This window comes from Anguilla anguilla, chromosome 1 (genome assembly GCF_013347855.1).
Source record: "Anguilla anguilla isolate fAngAng1 chromosome 1, fAngAng1.pri, whole genome shotgun sequence".
Classification (NCBI taxonomy): Eukaryota; Metazoa; Chordata; class Actinopteri; order Anguilliformes; family Anguillidae; genus Anguilla; species Anguilla anguilla.
In genome coordinates, this window is record NC_049201.1 from 66600689 (window position 1) to 66621409 (window position 20721).

At 44.1% G+C, this 20721-nt stretch overlaps 1 protein-coding gene across 2 annotated transcripts in view; it reads left to right on the forward strand.

The window, feature by feature from the left end:
* mtmr11 (myotubularin related protein 11) overlaps positions 1-20397 on the forward strand; it is a 34289-nt gene extending 13892 nt beyond the window's left edge. The window contains exons 3-18 of one of the 2 annotated variants that reach the window (XM_035435196.1): positions 1698-1834; positions 2239-2308; positions 2613-2752; positions 3679-3763; positions 4329-4476; positions 5376-5463; positions 5917-6005; positions 6573-6697; positions 8514-8591; positions 9917-9995; positions 10723-10793; positions 12567-12739; positions 13031-13201; positions 13595-13813; positions 17170-17472; positions 17957-20397. In XM_035435196.1, the coding sequence (XP_035291087.1) occupies positions 1698-1834; positions 2239-2308; positions 2613-2752; positions 3679-3763; positions 4329-4476; positions 5376-5463; positions 5917-6005; positions 6573-6697; positions 8514-8591; positions 9917-9995; positions 10723-10793; positions 12567-12739; positions 13031-13201; positions 13595-13813; positions 17170-17472; positions 17957-18364 (2384 nt within the window). In that variant the 3' untranslated portion in view covers positions 18365-20397. The remainder of the gene's footprint in view (positions 1-1697; positions 1835-2238; positions 2309-2612; positions 2753-3678; positions 3764-4328; positions 4477-5375; positions 5464-5916; positions 6006-6572; positions 6698-8513; positions 8592-9916; positions 9996-10722; positions 10794-12566; positions 12740-13030; positions 13202-13594; positions 13814-17169; positions 17473-17956) is intronic. The other variant, XM_035435205.1, reaches the window with a different exon arrangement.
* The last annotated feature ends 324 nt before the right edge of the window (positions 20398-20721 follow it).

Below are 20721 nucleotides of genomic sequence, written 5' to 3' on the forward strand. Positions count from 1 at the left end.
ATTAAACAAGCACTTCAGACAATCAGAGCCTGTTTGTTCGGCAAGAACAAGGGAACGCAGGCGACGGGGCTTGCTTGTTTAGAATGTGCCCCATTGTAGCGGTGATGCCAGCCCCTGGTGTGAGTCAGTGTCGGTACAATTGGCCATTCTGCACTGACCGCATTGACTTTGATCACACCCTCTATCTTGCTGGCTCAAATTGATTGTTGATTGGTAGGTTGGATTAATAAACAACTGGTGTGATTTATGTCCTTGATTTTTTCCTCCTCTTGTGGTTTGTCTTTCAAAAATGTCCCACAGTGCCACAGTTTAACAACCCACAATGGTGTGATTTAACAGCAGCTTTAAAGGCACCCACCAACACACATTTTTAAAGATGGTGACCTTGCTCTTCATGGTCCTCGGCAGGCCAGTTTAAAATGAATGCTGGTTAGAGGAAGGGACTCCACATCTGCTCCTCTCTGTACACATCAACCATCAGCAGCACCACACATGGATGGCAGATGTTGTTTTTCCTACATTTGAAGGAATGCAGCCTTCCCTCATTTTTATGTCATTTTTTTCTCTGACCGTGTAAAATATATTTATCTCTCTGTCTCTCTGTCTCTTTCTCTCTCACTCTCTCTCTCTCTCTGTGGCTGCTCGAGCAGGAACAATGATTTTTAAAGGCACAAAAAGGCCTTTCTGTCCCCTCAGTCTTGCTCCGGACTCTGTTTCCATGGAAACAGGGCCTTGCTGGAAAAGTCTTTGTTTGGCTGCAGGACTCCATTGCAAATGTTTGGCCCTCCAACAGAAAGGGTGGGTGTTTGTATGGGAGGGGGCAAGGATTTGGGAGCGTTGCTAGCTGACCTTTGCTATATATACTATTTAACACTCATTTTAATTTATTTTTTCAGCTCCTACAGGAAAGCTAGCATGTGTTTTCAGTTTATATCTAAAATGAATTAATTCATTACATATATATTTTTTATATGTTTGAGTGTCCGCAATCTGCATTTCAGATGTACAAGTTACATCACCAACAAGGCACCCATGTGCAATGCTGATTCTCAGAAATTAAGATGAAATTAACACAGAATACATGGAAATGATTTAAATCAGTCTGATGCCATTTGTTGTTTGTTAGTAGTCAGCTCTGGAGCGGCTGGTCACCATTTGTACATTTGTATTCTGGAGATGGATAGGTCCAATCCCCAAGTTCCTGCTTCCTGATGACCTTGCTGCAATCTTATTAGCAACAGATGAGGGTTTTAAACTGATGAGTTGACTTTACATGTCTAGTAACACGTTTAAAACCTATGCCGTGGTGGAATGCAAACCAGACTCCAGTCTAGAGTTTCACCACAGGTTTTGTGTCGTAATCATGCCTCCAGTTTTTTTTTTGTATTTCTGAAAAATGTAATTCTCAGCAACAACAAAATATGATTTTATTTCATCTGTGTACAGCCTTTTTTCAGATAGCCGGCGCATCCCTGAGAAGTGCTCTGCCAAAACCTGTGATTCTTTTTATATTTACGTGTGTGCTCTGTTTAGGTATATTTTATCCATTTACCCAAATCACATGGTTTGGTCACATAGGGATTTGAACTCAATTTAGTAGTTATGTAGCTCAATTACACTGGGCTGGATAAGAACCCAAAAGACTCTAGAAGGTGCTGAGCCTGAAACATGCGCTGTTCTGCCCCTCTCTCCCCCAGGCGAGTGTGTCCTCCAGAGGGCGGTGTTGGTGCGAAAGAAGCTCTCTGCCAGGGAGGGGGGCGGCTGGCTGGCGGGCACGCTTTTCTGCACCCACTTCCGCGTGGCCTTCGTGCCTCAGGACTGCCCGAAGCCCGATGTAAGCGCCAGGCTCGCCACCCGCTGTGACCCGGGAGCTCGGGGAGGATAAAGCTCCCCGTAAAAAATCACAATGGTTTGACTGAGCAAGGTTTGCTGCAGACAGGCTCAAGGGCAGATGGTGTCGCTGATCTCCACGACAACAGTTATCAGTGGAAAATAGCATGTACACTGTATCTCAATTGCCCCCTTTTCTATTTAATTGTTAATATTGATTAGTACTGAATGGGGACAGCCATTTGTCATTCACTTGTGTAGTAGCCAAGTCCAGTTACCTTTGGACTTATTATCTGTAGTGCTGCTGTCTATTCTAACCCTGTATTTGCACTTATTTACTGTTGCAATCTTGTGATGATGTCATGGCATGGCATGAAGGGCAGCCTGACCCTCTGTTTATGTTTCCAGGACAACGCTGACCCCGTCCTCCTTGGCGATCATGACGTGGCTCTCGCCTCCATAGAAAAGGTGGTGGCTGGTAAGACTGCTCTCTGAACTAGGTCATCCTGAGACTGGGGGAGACACCAGATTGGATTATTGATTTTCTGAGCAGAACCTACTTTGGGGAGGCTCACAACTAGGCAGTTTGTTCACTGCTATGTATTTGCCAAAGCAATTCATGTAAATAACACTACAGCCCCCTGGTTGCTAATCCAGTTTTTTAAACAGTGTGTCACTGTGCCAGAAATACACTATGAATAGTTTGGGTTTCTGCATGACTGGCTGAGTTAAGGTTATCACATCCAGTCCAGTGCCTTCATTGTCTTTCTTTTGTGCCGCAGTGGGGCCTTCTCGGACTAAGCTGGTGACCCCCAACTCGTCCCTGAAGTTCACCCCTGAGGAGCTGGTCTTGTACTGCCGAGATCTGCGGGTCGTCTGCTTCCTGTTTGACCGGCTGACCCCCGAAACGCAGGCCATGGAGGTGAGCGTGCGGTGCCCGGGATGAGGGCTCCCATCCCTCACTGATCCCATTAAACCGCTTCAGTGATTTGTCCCATTCTTCACATACTGTACAACCACCCAGGAAACAGTGCAGTGCTGCAGGAGCGGTGTTCTGGATTAAGCTTCGGAGAACTATTCATCTCGGTTTCTTTTGAGTCATGAGTCTCGTGGGGATCTCGTCCAGGCGATTCTATTTTCAGTTCTCCATCCAAGGCCCCGAAACCTCTGCTGGCTACTCATTATAGTCAGATTTGTCCCTGGTTTTATACTGTTTCTGACCACACTGAGGGTCTCTCCTGCCATCATGGATTAATCCCGCTTTTAACTGTCTGCTTCCTTCCCTCTGCGGTTTTTGTGGCTTTCACTGAATGTGACCTCCTCCCACATTTTCTTTATGCTTGCCTCCTCACAAGTTGTTATTCCACTGTCCAGGATGTAAACTGGTTTCATTTCTGTTTGCGCAAAAGATCTCTAATTTTGAGAGTACACAGGAGCAGGGTGTTTATGTCTTTACTAAATATAGTCTTTTCTGGTCGAGAACAAAATGACTTCCTGTACTGCACAAAGAGCCATTTAAAATTGCACTATGAATAGTTGGGGTTTCTGCATGACTGGCTTAAGGTTATCTCGTCCAGTCCACTGCCTTCATTGTGTTTCTCTGCCAACCAACTTTAAAAAAGAGGCTGTCACTCAACATTCTCAGGGTGTGTTTTTTTTCTAAGAATGCTGCAAATGATGTTTGAGAGTTTGAACTGAAGTTCTGCTTCTCCCAGCTGTAGGAGTTGCAAATATTCCCATGCCCCCTGAAATGGGTACTCCTTGCTATTGGCACTACTGCTCTCCATTTGAGTCCTGATTCGTGCCCAGATTGTACCCTGCTGAGCCTTCTTTCTTTTGCTCCTGCAGATCACCTATTCTATTGCTAAGACCTACCAACCCCTGAAGCCTGGAACCGTCCTCTCTTTCCAAAACGCTGCTCTGGGAAGTGTTGGTAAGAGACACAGAGCAGCCTGCCTGTAATAACCTGCCCAGCAACCTGCCACCTTCAATTAAATCTCAAGACTGGACACTTTGATCCAGCCACTAACGGCCGGGTTCTGTTTTGCTGGAGTCATTTCCCTTCCACTCATTAAAATGTACAGTGCAGAAATGTGCACTTAGTGCTGGTAAATCACTGTAATTATACAAAGGTGCTGTGTTTCTGCGAGATTAATTTATTGGGTGCTTTTTTTGCATGTGCATACAACCCTTTTCCGACATTTATTTTAAAAAACACAATATGGTAATATGAACTTAAAGTATGTATCAATAGATTTAATGTTTGATTTATTTTATGTGTAATTATGTGAAATATGTGATTACTAGATATGCAGGAGATCATCCTATGCATTATGGCCTAATGTATGCTCTGATCTGGCTTTAGTAAAGGGTGGCAGGTTGTACTGGGGGAGCTTAGTGTCACGTGCAGCCAGTGCGTTTTGGACAGAGCCACCCAACAGAGCGGGAGGAGCGCAGCCTCCCCGTGTCTGATCCTTCACCCGCCGCTCCGTCTGCAGAGATGAAGCAGTTCCTAAGCAACCGCAGGCGTGACGCCCAGATGAACTGGTTTGAGAGCCCGGCCGACTGGGAGAGGGATCTGGAGCGCACGGGGGCCGCGGGCTGGAGGGTCAGCGCCGTCAACGACCGCTTCGAGATGGCCACGAGGTACGCCGGGCGACCGGTCGACCGTGCGGTCACGATGTGTCATTTTCAGGTTCAAAACAAGCTCTTGGGTTTGGTATTAATATTATCACTTTATTCCCTGCTTTTAATACTGTCCGTGTTATTCATTTCCATTACAATGTCGCTTCTGTTGTCATTTAAATTGCGGGCATGCACGATAAAGTTGTACATCTGTCTAATGTTGTAGATCAGTGGTGCACGTCAGGTGTTTGTAAGCGATAATTGATCTTGCGAGCTGTAAATTGCTTGCAGGTCAGAGAATTTGCTCACGGAGTCATATTTCTGTCAGGTTTGATGAGGTACGAGGGACTTCCCGTGACAATGAGCAATTAACAACCTAAAATATGAAGTGTGATCAGGAAGCAGCTACTTCCTGTTGTAACTCAGCAGAAAACAGACAGAAGGTTGTTAGAATAAATGCACCATGGCAACAAGATATATTTGTGGGCTGAAATGATTTTTTCTCTGAAAGTTATTTTAAAATGGTGTGCGGGTGCAGTTTTCTGCGCATGAGATGCAAGTAACAAGTCATGATGGACACAAGCAAAAGATGAAGAACTGAGCTGTGACAAGCTCACGGGTATTTGGCTAAGTTAAATGCTAAATGGATAGCTAAGACAGGGAGTGGCATGCACAGTACGATGACTTCTCAATATCAAAACTCAATTGTTGTGTCTCCTCCTATCCCACTATAGCCCACAAGTTTGCCAGGCTCTCTATCTTGGTTTAATACTAGCTTGCATTATGTGTGTTTACATTATTTAATAGCCATGTCCTGAAGGATGTGTTGCCTAGCTCATCAGCTATGTGCTTGCATAAAGTTGCAGGTGTGTGGTCAGTGTAATATAAAGTGCTGGCTTCCCTATGTCCTTTGACCTCAGCCTACCCAGGTATAATGTGGTGCCTCAGAAGGTGCTGGACACTGAGCTGAAGAAGACTTTTGCCCACTTCAACGAAGGCCGCATCCCTGTGAGTGCAGTTCTGTTTCTGTGCTGTGAAAAGCACTTAGACCCACCAGTACATGTCCTCAACACAAATGACCAAGTCTCTTATTAAAGGATTTTAAAAACCACTAAAGGGTTTTAGTGTAAAGGCTAAAGGCTTTCTATAGTTATTGATTTAGTTTACTCGCACAATTATACAGGGGTACTGTAATGCAGCAGTTCTTGATCTAGTATATTGCCCAACTGCAAAGCATCGCTGCCTTGACTTGGATTCAAACCTGCAACCTCCTACTTACAAGGGCTCAGCCCCACCTCACTCCCTCAGCAGTGCATCTGTGTCATTTGCGATCGAGGCTGAATCACAGGTGGAATGTCTGTTCAGCGCATTGAACTTGAGCCCGACCGGAGCGGTCGGCGTTCCGCGTGTCGGTGTGTGTGACCGGCTTTGTCTGAGGTGTGTGACCGCTGTCCATTCCAGCGCTGGTGCTGGCGACACCCGCGGGGGAGTGACCTGCTGCGGACGGCCAGCTTCCAGAACAACATCTACCACGAGAAGGACGACATCAGGTGTGCCGCCGTGCCGTGTGGCTCTCGCCTGACTGTGGGGGGGGGGGGGGGGGGGGGGGGGGGGGGCAGCGTCGGGTTACGCAGCGCAGTGTAGCACGCTATCAGTATCGCTTACATGTGCTGTATGTCAGAGCGCCGCAGGTCTCAAAACCTACACATTCACCATGAACATTCTCAGTACTTCTGCACTTGATACATTTGATATAATGGAAATGTAGGCATAGTGTCTGTATGAGATAAATTCCTCCATTCCATTGCAGGCATTCAGCGGACACTCTTATCCAGGGCGACTGACACAACCTTTTACATAGCTTTTACGTTGCATCCATTTATACAGCTGGGTATATACTGAAACAACGCAGGTTAAGTACCTTGCTCAAGTGCGCAACAACGGTGTCCTGGGAATCGAACCTGCGACCTTTAGGTTGCAAGATCAGCTCCTTACCCATTATACTACACTGCAGCCCATTCCCTGAGAGGAGAGGTTTGTGAATGGTAGCGTTGTGCACAGGGACACACGCGGCCGTCGTGCTGACGCTAACACCCGTTTCCTCTCCCGGGCTAAAGGAACCTGGAGGCTCTCTTGTTCGGGGGCCAGCAGCAGTGTGTTGTCGTGGAGCTGGCAGAGGACATGCCCACGCCAGCCGACATCCAGCTGGCACACACCCGCCTACGGGCGCTCTGTCTGGGCGGTAGGTATCCGCCGCTGGTTCTGCAACGTGCTCTCAGACGGCACGTTTACTCTCTATCGCGTGGCACACATTTTATCAGTCTGTTTCGGGTGAAGGGCCTGCAGAGGGCCAGGTACTGTAGGTTTGAATTCTCAGCAAGTTAGCAAGTTTAGTAAAAGATATAACTCAAGCAGGTTATTAGACAGTTCAGTCGATTCAGGGAAAAAAAACAAGCATCCTCGCCAAGCGCAAATTACAGCACTCTTCACAACCATTAAGGCAGAATTTATTGTTCCATTAAGCTATTACCTCAGATTTATATTGGAAGTTGAAAAGAAGCAAATTGGTTTCTGCCCCTGTTTAAATCTGGTAGACATAATCGGCACAGCTGCAAAGTTATTTGAAGCCTTTGTTTACGCCTGAAACCAAAACGACCAACCAAAACAGTGGTAATGATGCAATTTGTTACACACTAACAAAGGGAAATTAGTGTTTCTTTTTGTGATAGAGTGTGCTCAACTAATGTAGGCTGTCAACTGGGGTAAGATGAACACACCTGTGATGATGTGTGTCCTTTGGCATCTCCGAAACACCCATCTACTGTACTGGAACACAAAGGAACAAAGATGTATAAGAAGTAAAAACGAAAGTTGGATATAATGCAAAACATAAGGGAAAAGATTAAACCATTTCCACAGTAATGAATGATTTATTTTGCGAGAATTAAATAAGAAATAATTTTGCAAAGTATATTTCAGATATTACCTGGAAGTAATAAGCAAGCCTATTGGAAAATTGAACTTAAGAAGTGGAGTTGACTTAAGTTTTGCATGTGCTGCAAATACAGTTCTAAACTCAGCAAATCTGCAGTTGAAAAAATAAAGGGGTTTTACAGACTAAATATGGTGCCTGTAGCCTTTTCAGTATTTATTTCATGAAAGTTTCAGCTTTAGCTTGAAGGGTACATTATGCACACAGTAAGAACTGATATGCTTTCATACGATAACATTGGAATAATGGAGAGTAAATTAGGCTACTGAAAAAACTAAACACATAACTAAGTCAGCAGTATATTTACATTTATACCTTTCTACTATATGTCATATAAGACTCTGACCCTTGACATATCTGTATAGCCATCGTTCTATTGGTCTAGGCTAGGCATCCTTAAATCCTTTTTTCCAATGTTATTTTTTTAGCCGGAAACAGGACTGAAAACATTGGGTTAGTGTTTAGTGCTTCTGACAGAACCACATCTGGAAAAAGTGTGTGTGAGTCATTTCCACTTTCTTTTAGCTTCTAGATTATAAACATCGTAGGAAAGAATATTCTGAATAGGAAAAATATCATAGGCTGCATCTACATTTCACTTCAGTTACCAGTGTTTTCCATGTGAGTATAAACAATCAAATAATAGTGCTGTACTTGGAAATACAGTAAGCTACAGTACCTGCATTTGGTTCGGTAGCCTGTTAAAGGATACTGTGTCAGGTATGCAGTTTCAGAAACAGGCTCTGTCTGTGGAAAAAATGTTGAACACTTTATTGGATAATTGGAAGTACAAATGGAGTTGTAAAATGTATCTTCATTAAAAAGCAAGAATTAAATAAAGAATAACCTGGCTTTGACTTTCAACCTAAAAATTACTTAAAGTTCTTGTAATAAAAGACCGTGCCATCAATTCTGAACCACAGACTGAAATCTGATCGTACAGCAGTGGTCATGTACTGATTCGGTCACATGGTCCAGAGGGAAGTCGGCCTGATGACATCATCGTCCTCAATAGTGAGTGTTTCACTCAAGCTCTGACTTCCTTTCGCCCGACTTTCCCCCGCAGGCACGTCACATGGTCTTGTTGCGTACACTGCGCACTTTATTAAAAGGCTGATGGGATTTCCATCCAGTGGTGGTGTTTGTGAGTAACAATCCTGTAGCTTACCGGACAGCTGAATCACTGTAAAAGAGAGCCATTAAAATACTCACCCACTGACACTTTCCCCCGTGCTCATTACTAAAAGACGAACTAAAATATTCATGAGTCCACTGATGTGACCCACTAGCAACTCTGTGAATGTTCTTTAGTCCTGCCTCCTCAGGATACAGCCAATGAGCATCAATCGGAGAACGTGCTTCTGCATTTTTAAATTGTGGTTGAGGCCTAGATACCAGACCTATTTTACACGTACAGTGCCATCAAAACCCTCTATACAGCCGCATTAATTGGCCATCTTATAGTACTATAATACTTTAATTCAAACACTATGTGTCAGAATGCTGTTGCATGACTATGATGTAAAGGGTTGATGAATATAAAGAAAGTAGGATTGGTGTCGTGCCAGCCAGTGCCATGCCAAAACATTTTTGTAATTTGCTACGCACAGTAAAAGTTATCATCAAAGTCCATGTAGATGTCCCATAATACAACAATCAACAGAACTGACTAAACCTGTTTGAATGACATCAAAGATGTGCAAAAAACATGGAAATTAATCAACTATTTAGCATGTATGCATTATCTACATACTTATATAATATTCCACATTTAAAAAAACAAGCAAGGGCTTATTTTAAGCTCTTAGTCTGTCTCCTAATGCATGTGAAATGTAGCGGTATGCTGTCAGTACCCAGCTCCCTGCACTGCTGCCTCCCACAGAACATTCTGTAGCTGGGGGAGCCCACAGTGACTCACAGCACAGAGCACTGGGAGTGTTGCCCGTGTGCTGGGCTCAGTGTGGCTTTTCACAGGCAGGACAGGGAACAGCCACGCCCCTCATTCCCGCGTTGTTCCCATAGCTTCATACTGGTGTGGCGCTCCGCGGGGTTCAGGAATTTGACTGGGAAATGTTGAATTCCCAGCATTCCCAGGGCTTTGAGCACAGCTAGAAGAGTTTGTGAAAAGTTGATCATACAGTGCATTGATCAAACAGTGCATAATTGAAACTGCTTCAGCATTTTAGAGTAGCATACACCAGATAGATCTAACAGGGGTAGAATTTGACATTTAGCTGCCAATGGCTATTATTATTTATTTATTTATTGATCTGAATATACTCTGAATAAATGAGGCAGTTAGTAAAAGACAATGCAGTATTTAATCACAGGATGTATTCAGTATTTTCTGGTTGTAGGTGAGGACACATAAAATTTAACTTTAGTAAATGAGGCTGTTCATTGTTGCCTAATGTTGAATGTAAAAGTCTAGGTCACCAAGGAAACCATGCGTTTTTTTCCCCCTGGCAGATATTTCCACATCTGTATCTGTGCCAGATGACAAATGGCTGTCTACTCTGGAGGCCACTCGCTGGCTGGACCATGCCAGGTATGAACTTCTCACAGCTGTAGAGTAAGAAGCCTTAAATGCTACTGGGTTTACCACATTTTATTAGCCCCCTTTTTAAACGAGTGGAGTATTAGGTACATTTACTGATTGATCAATTATTTTATTTCATTTGTAGCCCTTGTCTGGAATGGTTAAAGAGGCCATTTCTATAAAGAAAAGACATACTGTCCAATTGTCCACCTGTTAGAATTGGCTGTATTTTCTTGTAAACAAGTGAAATTACACTCACACATATATATATATATATATATGTGTGTGTGTGTGTGTGTGTGTATGTGTTGCTAAGTAAGCTGTCAGTGAGTGTGCTGGCAATATAATTTGACACAGTTCTGCACAAAATGAAAAAGCTGGAGCCGTAAAGGCTCATGAATAGAGACTGTTGTGCCTGCAGACCTTTGTTATAATTACCTCTGTTGACAGCCAGAATGGCAGCCTTCTGCCTGTAATCAGAGTCAAAGAGGAAAAGAGCCCTTTCAGCTACATTAAAGGCTAAAATTATAACCTCTTCTAAGAATGAAAATGTGGAACCTTTTAAATCAAACATGAAGTATTTCTGAATTACAGCCCATACAGGAAACGGGAAATTAAGCAAAGCCTTAAATATCATGTTTAGCCATTTCGGCCGGTGTATTAGACTTATATTTCCACTGGTAGTGCTAGAATCGACAGTGGATTCTAGGATTTGTATGTCTCTCTGCTCTCTCAGGTGCTGTCTGAAGAAGGCTGCTGAGGTTTCCTGTCTACTGCGAGGTGGTCACATGACCGTCATCCTACAAGGTCAGTCACATGGTCCAACTCGTGCAGCTCCACAGCTCTCTGCAGGAAACCACATGCTGACCAGAACTTCATTCCTTTATGAAAATCAAGTGAAATGCGAGTCTCCACCAGTTCACACCTGTCAGTTCTAATGCAATAAAAGACACAAGCTATGCCTGTGCAATGCCAGATCCGGGACCACAGTTGAAATAGAACTGGCCGTTAATGTGTTGATCAGTGTGGAGTTCTGCATGGCAGATTCTGGGGATTAATTTGTAGGACTTACGTGCAAACTGGGCCAGGATAAGATGTGCATTTAGGCCCAGATTCAATTCAGCCTCAGTGCACTTCATCTGTAAAAAAAAAATATTCAAGCGAGCATTTGATTCTTACAGACATTTTCCTTTTTTCCAGTCATCTGTTCTCTGAAGTTATTGACCCTCGTTCCTTAAGCATGCTTTGATAGCTGAACAATGACTCTCAGCCTTTCCTGTTGTGTGTACTGAATTCATGTGTGTTTCGTGACCCACATCTTGGGGAGTCGCTCTGGATAAGAGCGTCTGCCAAATGCCTGTAATGTAATGTAATGTAATGAGTAAGTTTGGAGAGAAAGGATATCATGAAACACTCTTCCCAGAAGCCACAGAGTGTACAGTCAACTCTCCAAAGCTGAATAAATTCAGTTATACTTCAGAATACGTCCATAGTTCTCTCAATGTGCCAGCAAGTACAGGAATCTCTCCCTGCAGAATTTGCTCACCAGATATACATTATGCTTCACTTGCATGTTTTAACACTAGGTGGCACTGTTTGCCAAGGACATGCTTTTATGGCCTTTGTGCTGTTGTATTTTTATTCACATGTATTTTTTTGTCAGTGTATTTCATAATGTACAGAATTATTCCTTATTGTACAGTATTATTCCCAACATTTTACCCAAAAAGCTGGATTTTTTACCTTACCTTCAGTCTTAAAAGTAAAAGCCTCAAGTGCCGTACATGTGCTGCCCTGAAATTAATTATAACAGAAGAGAAGGGTGTGACGGAGTCTGGCACTGACCAGAACTTTTAATGACCCAAACTGTCAAATCAAGTGACATCCTGCAGCTGGAGTAAAACCTTGTGGCGGTTGAAAGTCTGCTGATCAGACAGGGGGTGGTGGTGACGGATGGTACAGTAATAAATAGTTTTAACCTAAAAAAAAAACTTCCTGCGCAGAATTAAAGAAGGCTGTGTGGGCGGAGCCCCAGAATTCTTAGGAAAAAGCTTCAGATGTTTCAGAATGAAAACCAGTGGACACAGAGCTTTTTCAGCTCTTAACGCACTGCACAGACCCTTGCCAGGAAATTGACTACATTTGCAGAGATAGTATGTTCTTTATATAAAGATGTGAAACGTTTGGAGCGCACAAAGTAGTGAGCTAGTGGTACTGTAGTCTCAGACTCGCATGAAGTGATGTGGCTCTGAAGTAGCTGAACAGCAGTTCTGTTTTATGGCTAGGTGTGATAATCCTCCACTCTTATCAGTATGCCATTTTTAGATTCTTCTTACTGGCCAGTTCTCTGATTTAAACTCATACATTGTCTAAGATATCATTTTGCACACCTTGTTTTACGTGCACTGTGAAGTTGGCAATTGTACTTGAAAGAGTGAAGACATCAAGGCTGTTTGGAACTGATGGAGTGGGATTGATATTGAGATGGACTGATGTAAAGTCTGTGTTGGATCGATGTTCATGTTGGATGGATATTGGATTGAAGGGCTGTTGAGATGGTGGACTGGTGTTATTGCACAGAGCCGGAGGACAGGGACATGAACTGCGTGGTGTCCAGTCTGGTGCAGGTGATGTGTGACCCGCACTGCAGGACCATGCCCGGCTTCCAGGGCCTGGTCCAGAAGGAGTGGGTGATGGCCGGCCATCGGTTCCTCAGCCGGGCTAACTACCACCGGGAAAGCGATAAGGAGGAGGTGAGAGCCACGTTACAATACACTGCCCCAGGCACTGTTCATTTCTCCTCAAACTAGTGCTCGCTTGCTAGCAGTTATGTAATCCATTGGGTTGCTACGACATGCTTGGTTTGCATCAATGCCAAGCTCTGGTATATTGAAAGGCAGCAGTTTACAGATGCTGAATCAAACAGCAGGTTTCAGAAATAGATTCTGAGCAGGGTTAGAATGGAGAATGGCATTTGGCTAAGGGTCCCAGAAGGGGCTGTGGCAGCGGGGCCCATTTTTCACTCTGTGGCTCTCTCCCCTCAGGCACCAGTGTTCCTGCTCTTCCTGGACTGTGTGTGGCAGCTGTGGGCCCAGTACCCCTCCCACTTCCAGCTCACAGGAGACTACCTGCTGGCCCTCCATGACAGCGTCCACGTGCCCCTCTTCAGCACCTTCCTGTCCAACTGCCAGAGGGAGAGGAGCCGGCGCTCACAGGTGACACAGTACTGCCAGGGTTAGAGACACAGCTACCTGGGATACATTTACCAGAGCAGGCCCAGAGATTCTCTACAGCGTTCTAATAAGTGGCCAGTAGGTGGCACCAAAGATGCAAAGGTACAAAATGCTCCACCAGCAGTACAATGGACAGATGTATGACATACATGGAGTAGATTTCCTATTTCTCTGGAACCGACACTCTTACTCTACATTTAGCTTTCAAATAAATGTAACTGCATTTATTTGTGTGCTGAAGCACAAATATGAATTGAATCCAGTTAAGCACTGGATTGTACAGAGTATTAATTTCTAGTACATTTCATTATGCAGCGGAGCTGTGGACATAAATGTGCAGATTTTGCAGACGTGTAATTACCGGTGTTCCTCCAGCGCCTGTCTCAAAGCTACACCCCGGTGAACGGCTGGAGGGAGGTTCTGCCCAGGGACACCTCTCAGGATCCGGTGGACCCCCCTCTCCCCCCGGTGTGGGACTGGTCCCTGCAGTACAGCTGTAACAGACGGGCCCGATTCACGCACCCCGTGACCCAGCCCGTCCCGCCCCAGCTGGTCCTGAACGGGAATCTCAACGCACACCCGGACTCCCACAAGGTAAGCCTGCAGAATCAGCGTGCTGCTTCACAGGATAAATGAGCAGAGACTATGCGTCTGTGGAACGTCCGTGGACTGGAAATTGATACCCAGCAGCAGCAATGATAAGGAGTGTGCTTGTGAATACCGGCAAGTCTATCTGAAGCAGTGTCAGTGGTCAGACTGATGGGTCAGCTAGTCAGTAAATTAGGCCTTAAGAGTCTACTGTATGAATCATTACCAAATTTAATCTGAGGGTGGTTATGCTGCAGGTTCTTTTTATTTTAATTTTACTGACGTTTTCAGAACTGGTTTTCACCAGAAAAGATAACTGGAGTCATTACAGTCTGTCATGGGCGAGAAGTTTCCAAAGCAAATAATCTTTCACTATTTTTCACCTAAACTCAGAAAACAAGCAATGTCACTTCATATTAATCAGAAAATGAGGATATTATTTGAATGTGTGCTCAAGTGAAGACGTTGATGTAAATAAAGAGGTCAGAAACCATTTCAAAGGTTTATGAAAGATAAACAGATAGCCGTCCAATGAAAATTCAGGGAAGCTCTCTGGAAAAAGACTGTTTTCCATTTTCCTGGCTTACTGGGTTTGGCATCACAATTATCCCCGGAATGTGAGTAATCTGTGACTTTTACAGCAGGGCTGTAATTACAGCACTGTACACGAGTGTCATAACACAAGCAACGCTGAAATATGAGCTAGCGTTGTGGGGCAGGGAGGGGCAGTGTGGTGCGGTGGTAAAACGGTTGGGCTAGTAGCCAAAAAAATGCCGGTTAAATTTCCAGGAGGGGAATTACTATTGTACCCTGTGGCATGGTACTTACGCCTGAACTGCTGCAGTGAGTATCCAGCTGTTTGAATGGATAATACAGTGTGTCAAATGGAAGCTAATTGCCCTAGTTAGTGGTGTCTGCTGAGAAAACAAAGGCCCAACTCATTTCAGGGTTGTAACAGGTGTAGCTTACCAGCTCTTTGACAAGCATTTGGGCACCAGCTTTTAATAAGCAGCATTTAATCACTGATGACAGTGAATCTTCCTCAGTCAGTTAAGCAAAATCTGTTCTACATTCCATGGCAAATTTCACCTGGTATTTTACCAATAAACCACTTGCACATTCAGCTGCATTTTTATGTACAGTAGACATACTCTACATGCAGGAGAGTAACACATACACACACATGCATGCATATGCTGTACCTCCATTGTGTTTCGCTTCTTTTTTGTGATTTTGTCCCTGTGAGTTCTGTCAGTTTTTTTTAGTCAAAATTTTATATTCAACTCATTTTATTTATATTTGTGTATTTAATATATTCATGGTTTATTTATAGTTTTGGCTAAAGCTTTCAGTGCAAGCTAGCAAATGGTATGAGTGTAGTTTTCACACTGTTTGCTCTCTTGGCAGCAATTTACTAAAACTACTGTATTACATTACAGGCATTTAGCAGACTTATCCAGAGCAACTTACACAGTATTTTTTACATAGCATTACATTGCATCCATTTGCACAGCTGTATATATATAATGAAGCATTGCAGGTTAAGTTTACCTTGCTCAAGGGTACAACGGCAGTGTCCTACCTGGGAATCAAACCTATGACCATCAGGTTACAAGCCCAACTCCTTACCCATTGTACTACACTGCCACCCTACGTTTAGTGTATTGAGTGGTATTGTTGTAGGAAGCTATTTTTATGACTTCTGTAACATTTAAATAATGTCTACACTTGAGTGTTCCTATTAACATCCAGCTTTTCATCTAGTCTTCTATAATGTGTTCATTATTGTTCCTTACTCATCCGTGAATTTTAGATTACTCTTTATATCATCCTAATTATTACAATCAGCTTCCACTTTGCATCTAATATGTGGTCATATATGCAATCAGGCTATGATCCTGGGAAATAAACCAAGACTAATGCGGTTGGGATGCTTAAGTGAGTCTCAATTTAGGAAATTAAAGCAGTTGACTTTATTTCAGCCAAAGGGCTTATAGAATCTGATTCTGATATTGACCTTTTGATTTTTGTAAAGAATTTCTATGAATAGCCTGTGATCCATATCCAGTGTACTGGATGGAACGGTAACATATTGTCATGCAGTATCAGAAAAAAAAGATTAAAACTTGTCATAGTGTTGTACTGTCATTCGAGCATGGCTGCCTAACCCTGTTCCTGGAGATCTAATAGTCCTATAGGCTTTCGCTCCAACTCTACCAAAGCTCCTTCAACAGCTAGAGATCCGGTTGAGCTACTAGCTAATAAGTAGGATCAGGTGTGCCAAACTAGGGTTGGAATGAAAGCGTACAGGGCTGTAGGTCCAGACACAGGGTTCCAAAAGCGAGCCCTCTCAACTCACTCTTCCTCCTCCTGGTTCTGTCCCTCTCCCTCTCCCTCTCTCAGCTCAGTTATGGATCTCCAGGCTCAGTGTTCCTAAAGCGAGCCCTCTAGACTCACTCTTCCTCCTCCTGGTTCTGTCCCTCTCCCTCTCTCAGCTCAGTTATGGATCTCCAGGCTCAGTGTTCCTAAAGCGAGCCCTCTCGACTCACTCTTCCTCCTCCTGGTTCTGCCCCTCTCCCTCTCCCTCTCTCAGCTCAGTTATGGATCTCCAGGCTCAGTGTTCCTAAAGCGAGCCCTCTCGACTCACTCTTCCTCCTCCTGGTTCTGTCCCTCTCCCTCTCCCTCTCTCAGCTCAGTTATGGATCTCCAGGCTCAGTGTTCCTAAAGCGAGCCCTCTCGACTCACTCTTCCTCCTCCTGGTTCTGCCCCTCTCCCTCTCCCTCTCTCAGCTCAGTTATGGATCTCCAGGCTCAGTGTTCCTAAAGCGAGCCCTCTAGACTCACTCTTCCTCCTCCTGGTTCTGCCCCTCTCCCTCTCCCTCTCTCAGCTCAGTTATGGATCTCCAGGCTCAGTGTTCCTAAAGCGAGCCCTCTAGACTCACTCTTCCTCCTCCTGGTTCTGTCCCTCTCCCTCTCCCTCTCTCAGCTCAGTTATGGATCTCCAGGCTCAGTGTTCCTAAAGCGAGCCCTCTAGACTCACTCTTCCTCCTCCTGGTTCTGTCCCTCTCCCTCTCCCTCTCTCAGCTCAGTTATGGATCTCCAGGCTCAGTGTTCCTAAAGCGAGCCCTCTAGACTCACTCTTCCTCCTCCTGGTTCTGTCCCTCTCCCTCTCTCAGCTCAGTTATGGATCTCCAGGCTCAGTGTTCCTAAAGCGAGCCCTCTAGACTCACTCTTCCTCCTCCTGGTTCTGTCCCTCTCCCTCTCCCTCTCTCAGCTCAGTTATGGATCTCCAGGTTCAGTGTTCCTAAAGCGAGCCCTCTAGACTCACTCTTCCTCCTCCTGGTTCTGTCCCTCTCCTCTCAGCTCAGCGATGGAGCTCCAGGCTCAGTGTTCCTGCTGTCCCGGGGTACTTTCTCGTCCCCCTCACACCTGCTGCCTTGGCGAAACGGCGGGGGGTCGGGGTCTTACCGGAAGAGCCACCGGCGGGCCCCGTCCTGCGAGAGCCTGCCGGGCCTGGAGCGTGTGATCCGGGCCTGGTCCCTGAGCGAGGCCTCCAGACCCCCTCCCGGGCCCCAGGACCCACACCGGCCCCTGCTGCCGCTCCTGCTGGGCCCCTGCGTCAGGGTCTGGAGGGACTGCTACCTCCGGGGGGCGCTGCAGGCACAGGTAATGCGAAGCCCTTATCACTTGTGATGTAGTGATAGCACAACCTCAGAATGACTGATTCAGTATACATTGATGCGTCTGTACGAAAAGATTTGAACCATAGTACAGCAGTCACTGCTTTCAAACGGTTAAAGTATTGAATGATGAATAAAATCACAAATGTCTGTTAGGAGATTTCTGGTAATACGATATGGTCACAGATGCAAGAAAATTATTGAAGCCTGTCACAGTGGTGCAAATAAAGTGCATTTTATTACTCATGTACAATAACATACTGGAACTCAATTTAAGACATGCCATTTTGTTATTATAAATGATAAAGATAGTAAATATTACATGGTGTAATTTCCCTGTTTAACCTGAAAATACCTGGAGGCAGCACTAGGCCAGGATTGGTAGTGCAGCAGGCATTCCAGTGTTAGTAAATATAATCAGGACTGGCTGTGAGTGAAATATGGGAACGTTGTGTCTGTTGTGTTGACAGGCTTTCTGCCACCCCACGCCCCCGTCCATGTACCACCCTGTCGATCAGTTGGCCTGGGAGGTCCAGCAGCTCAGAGACAAGCTGGCGTTGGCATCGACCGGGCACGCTGCCACCACAGCTAAAAAGCAGGAGTCTCGGAGGCCTGACACCAACCTCAACCAGAACAACGCCACCTTCCTTTTCTCCACCCCCCGACCCTCCCTGACCGTGCCCCGGGGCCCGCCTCCGACGTCCGCCCCCCCCAGGGCCCCAATTCCCAGCGCAGCCCCGCCCAAGCTGCCCGGCAGGGACGTGAGCAAGCGCACCTTCCTCTTCGGCCACCCGGCGGACGCCCGGCCGGACCAGCGCTACGCCCCCACGCCCGGCGCAAGGCTGCCCAAGAACAATGGCCCTTCCCTGGGGTCTTGAACGGTGGACCTCTGGGCTGGACTCTTTGGCTGCACAGAGCTGCCATAGCCCTGGCAGTGAAAGTCCATATGCAAGACTCTCTCAGCTCCTAGCCTCTGTCATGCTGCAAACTTGGACTGAGTTAAAATTCAGGTCTGACTCCCCTAATATAATAAGACTTGGGCCAATATTAGTGTGTTACAAGTGTGGGACATTAAAAATGTCAGGAGCACAGCACAATACAAACAGTATTTGTTATGCACTCTGAAAAGCTGATGTCTACAGCTAAAGCTGATTACTTCAAATACATAATGACCGCACTTATTCCTTTAAAGTATTTTGGTATCTTGTTTTTTTTTGTACTCATTAGGGAAATCCTAATGGCCAGCTTTCAAAATGAGCAAAATTGAAATCCTGACTAAATCCAAGGGCTGCTCTCACTTTTGTCTTTTGACTAGATTAATGGTTACTCATATAATTCTGTCTTGATAGGTAATGATGATTGTGTCTACCGCTGCTGGAACCAATTAGAACACCACTGTTGATTTCATTGGAAGATACAGCACTAAATCTAAATCCATGCTTTGAATGCTTATTAACTTTAAATTGCAATTTGTTTATATATGAGAATATTCATTCCGGGGAAGTCAGGTAGGCAGAGGTGGTCTTCCTTTCCCTAAAATGTACATAGGGAAAGAAGGCTGTTGGTCTTCTATTCAGGATTAATGGATGCATTGTCCAAGTGAAATTGCATACTTGTGAGTATGGACATTAAGATTTAACTAAAGCTTGCTTGAGGAAAATATATATTGTCTTTCCTCAGCTTTCTGGTATGTGACTGGATTTGGGCCTAGTAAGAGACTTACTTGAGTGGTCATAATTTGAAAGTAAAGCAAAATACAAATGGGGACTACTTTTCACCCAAACTGAGATATATACCATTACATATTAGTGATTACCCACAAGTGTTAGTGGATTGTTAAACATTCTACAGAATTTAAATAGAAGATGGATCAACATGAATAGCCTAATGTTTGCATACGTTTTATACTTCAATATGTTATTATACACTTCTAATGGTGACTTAAGGACATTAAAAAAGGGTAACATTGAAACCCAGTATTCCAGGGAAATGTGTACAAGTATTAATAATTATGATTATTCATATCCTTGCTGTAATTAAGCAGTAATTGTTTTTTCCCCATTTATATTTATGTATTTTGCACATGTATGGTACTGATAGATGTAGCCTTTTAAATTGGTGAATGAAAGACATTTTCATTCTACTCTGCCAGTAGTGTGTTCTGGTTCAGGTTTAGAGGAGGAGCATTGGGCCATGCAGAGTTCATTAAGACCTTTTGTTTCAATGATGTGAATTTTCAGGCATCAAAAGTGCTAGGACAATTTCCACAGGTAGTACAGTGTTAATCAGAAACCCAATCGATTTGAATTGCAGCTTATCACAGTGCAACTGTTTTTGACAAAAACCCTGCAAATCCCAGTTTTAGTGTACTGCTCATCATTGTGCTATATACTGGCACCATACTTGTCTAAACAAACATGCACAGTCCACAAAATAATTAGAAACAGGGGCTTATTTTTCTATTGTAAAGCCATGATCTTTATCCTGTTATAAGCATTCCGTTTCCATTTAAAAATTAGATTCATTCCTATAATGATGGATCTATGAACATAGCCTAACATTCAACATACAGGAAGAATAATTCTGAAAGCTGTAGTTTATATTGTGGTCGTACATTGATTATTCTGTACACTAGTAGCTTTTTGCTGCCCACCTTCTACGGAAGAAACAAAGGTGAAATGTTTCCTGCCAGAATTGACTTTTTGGAACTTAACCATGTCTTCATGCAAATGTTGGGCCTTTTTTGAAAGGCAGACACTCACTAGACTTGATACTGGTTATTGTGAAAATTGTAAATCTGGGTTTTGTTTTGGTACAAAACAAATTTGCAAGATGTACATACAGTATGTTTTCATATCAGTGGCTTATTTAATGCTCAAGAATAATAAAGCACCATTTTATCCCAGTCTCAGAGCTGATGTCAGTACCTCTTGATTGTGCGTTAAGGTTAATACGAAATGAGAATATGCTCTGTTCACTGCAGCAATTCAATTGCTTCTCTTAACAAAGGAAACCACAGACGATCACTTCTGAGGCATGTTTTATTCTTGTTATTAAAATAAACATATTTACAATATGATCTTTAATTCTGAATAAAGAAGTTTGATCATTGCTTTCTACAAGACAATATAATACTATACATAGCTTAAAATAGTTTTTAAAAATAATCTGTATATACAGTAACCTTTAAATATAATCACCAAAAACAGAAACATTGATAAATGGTCAGTTTTCT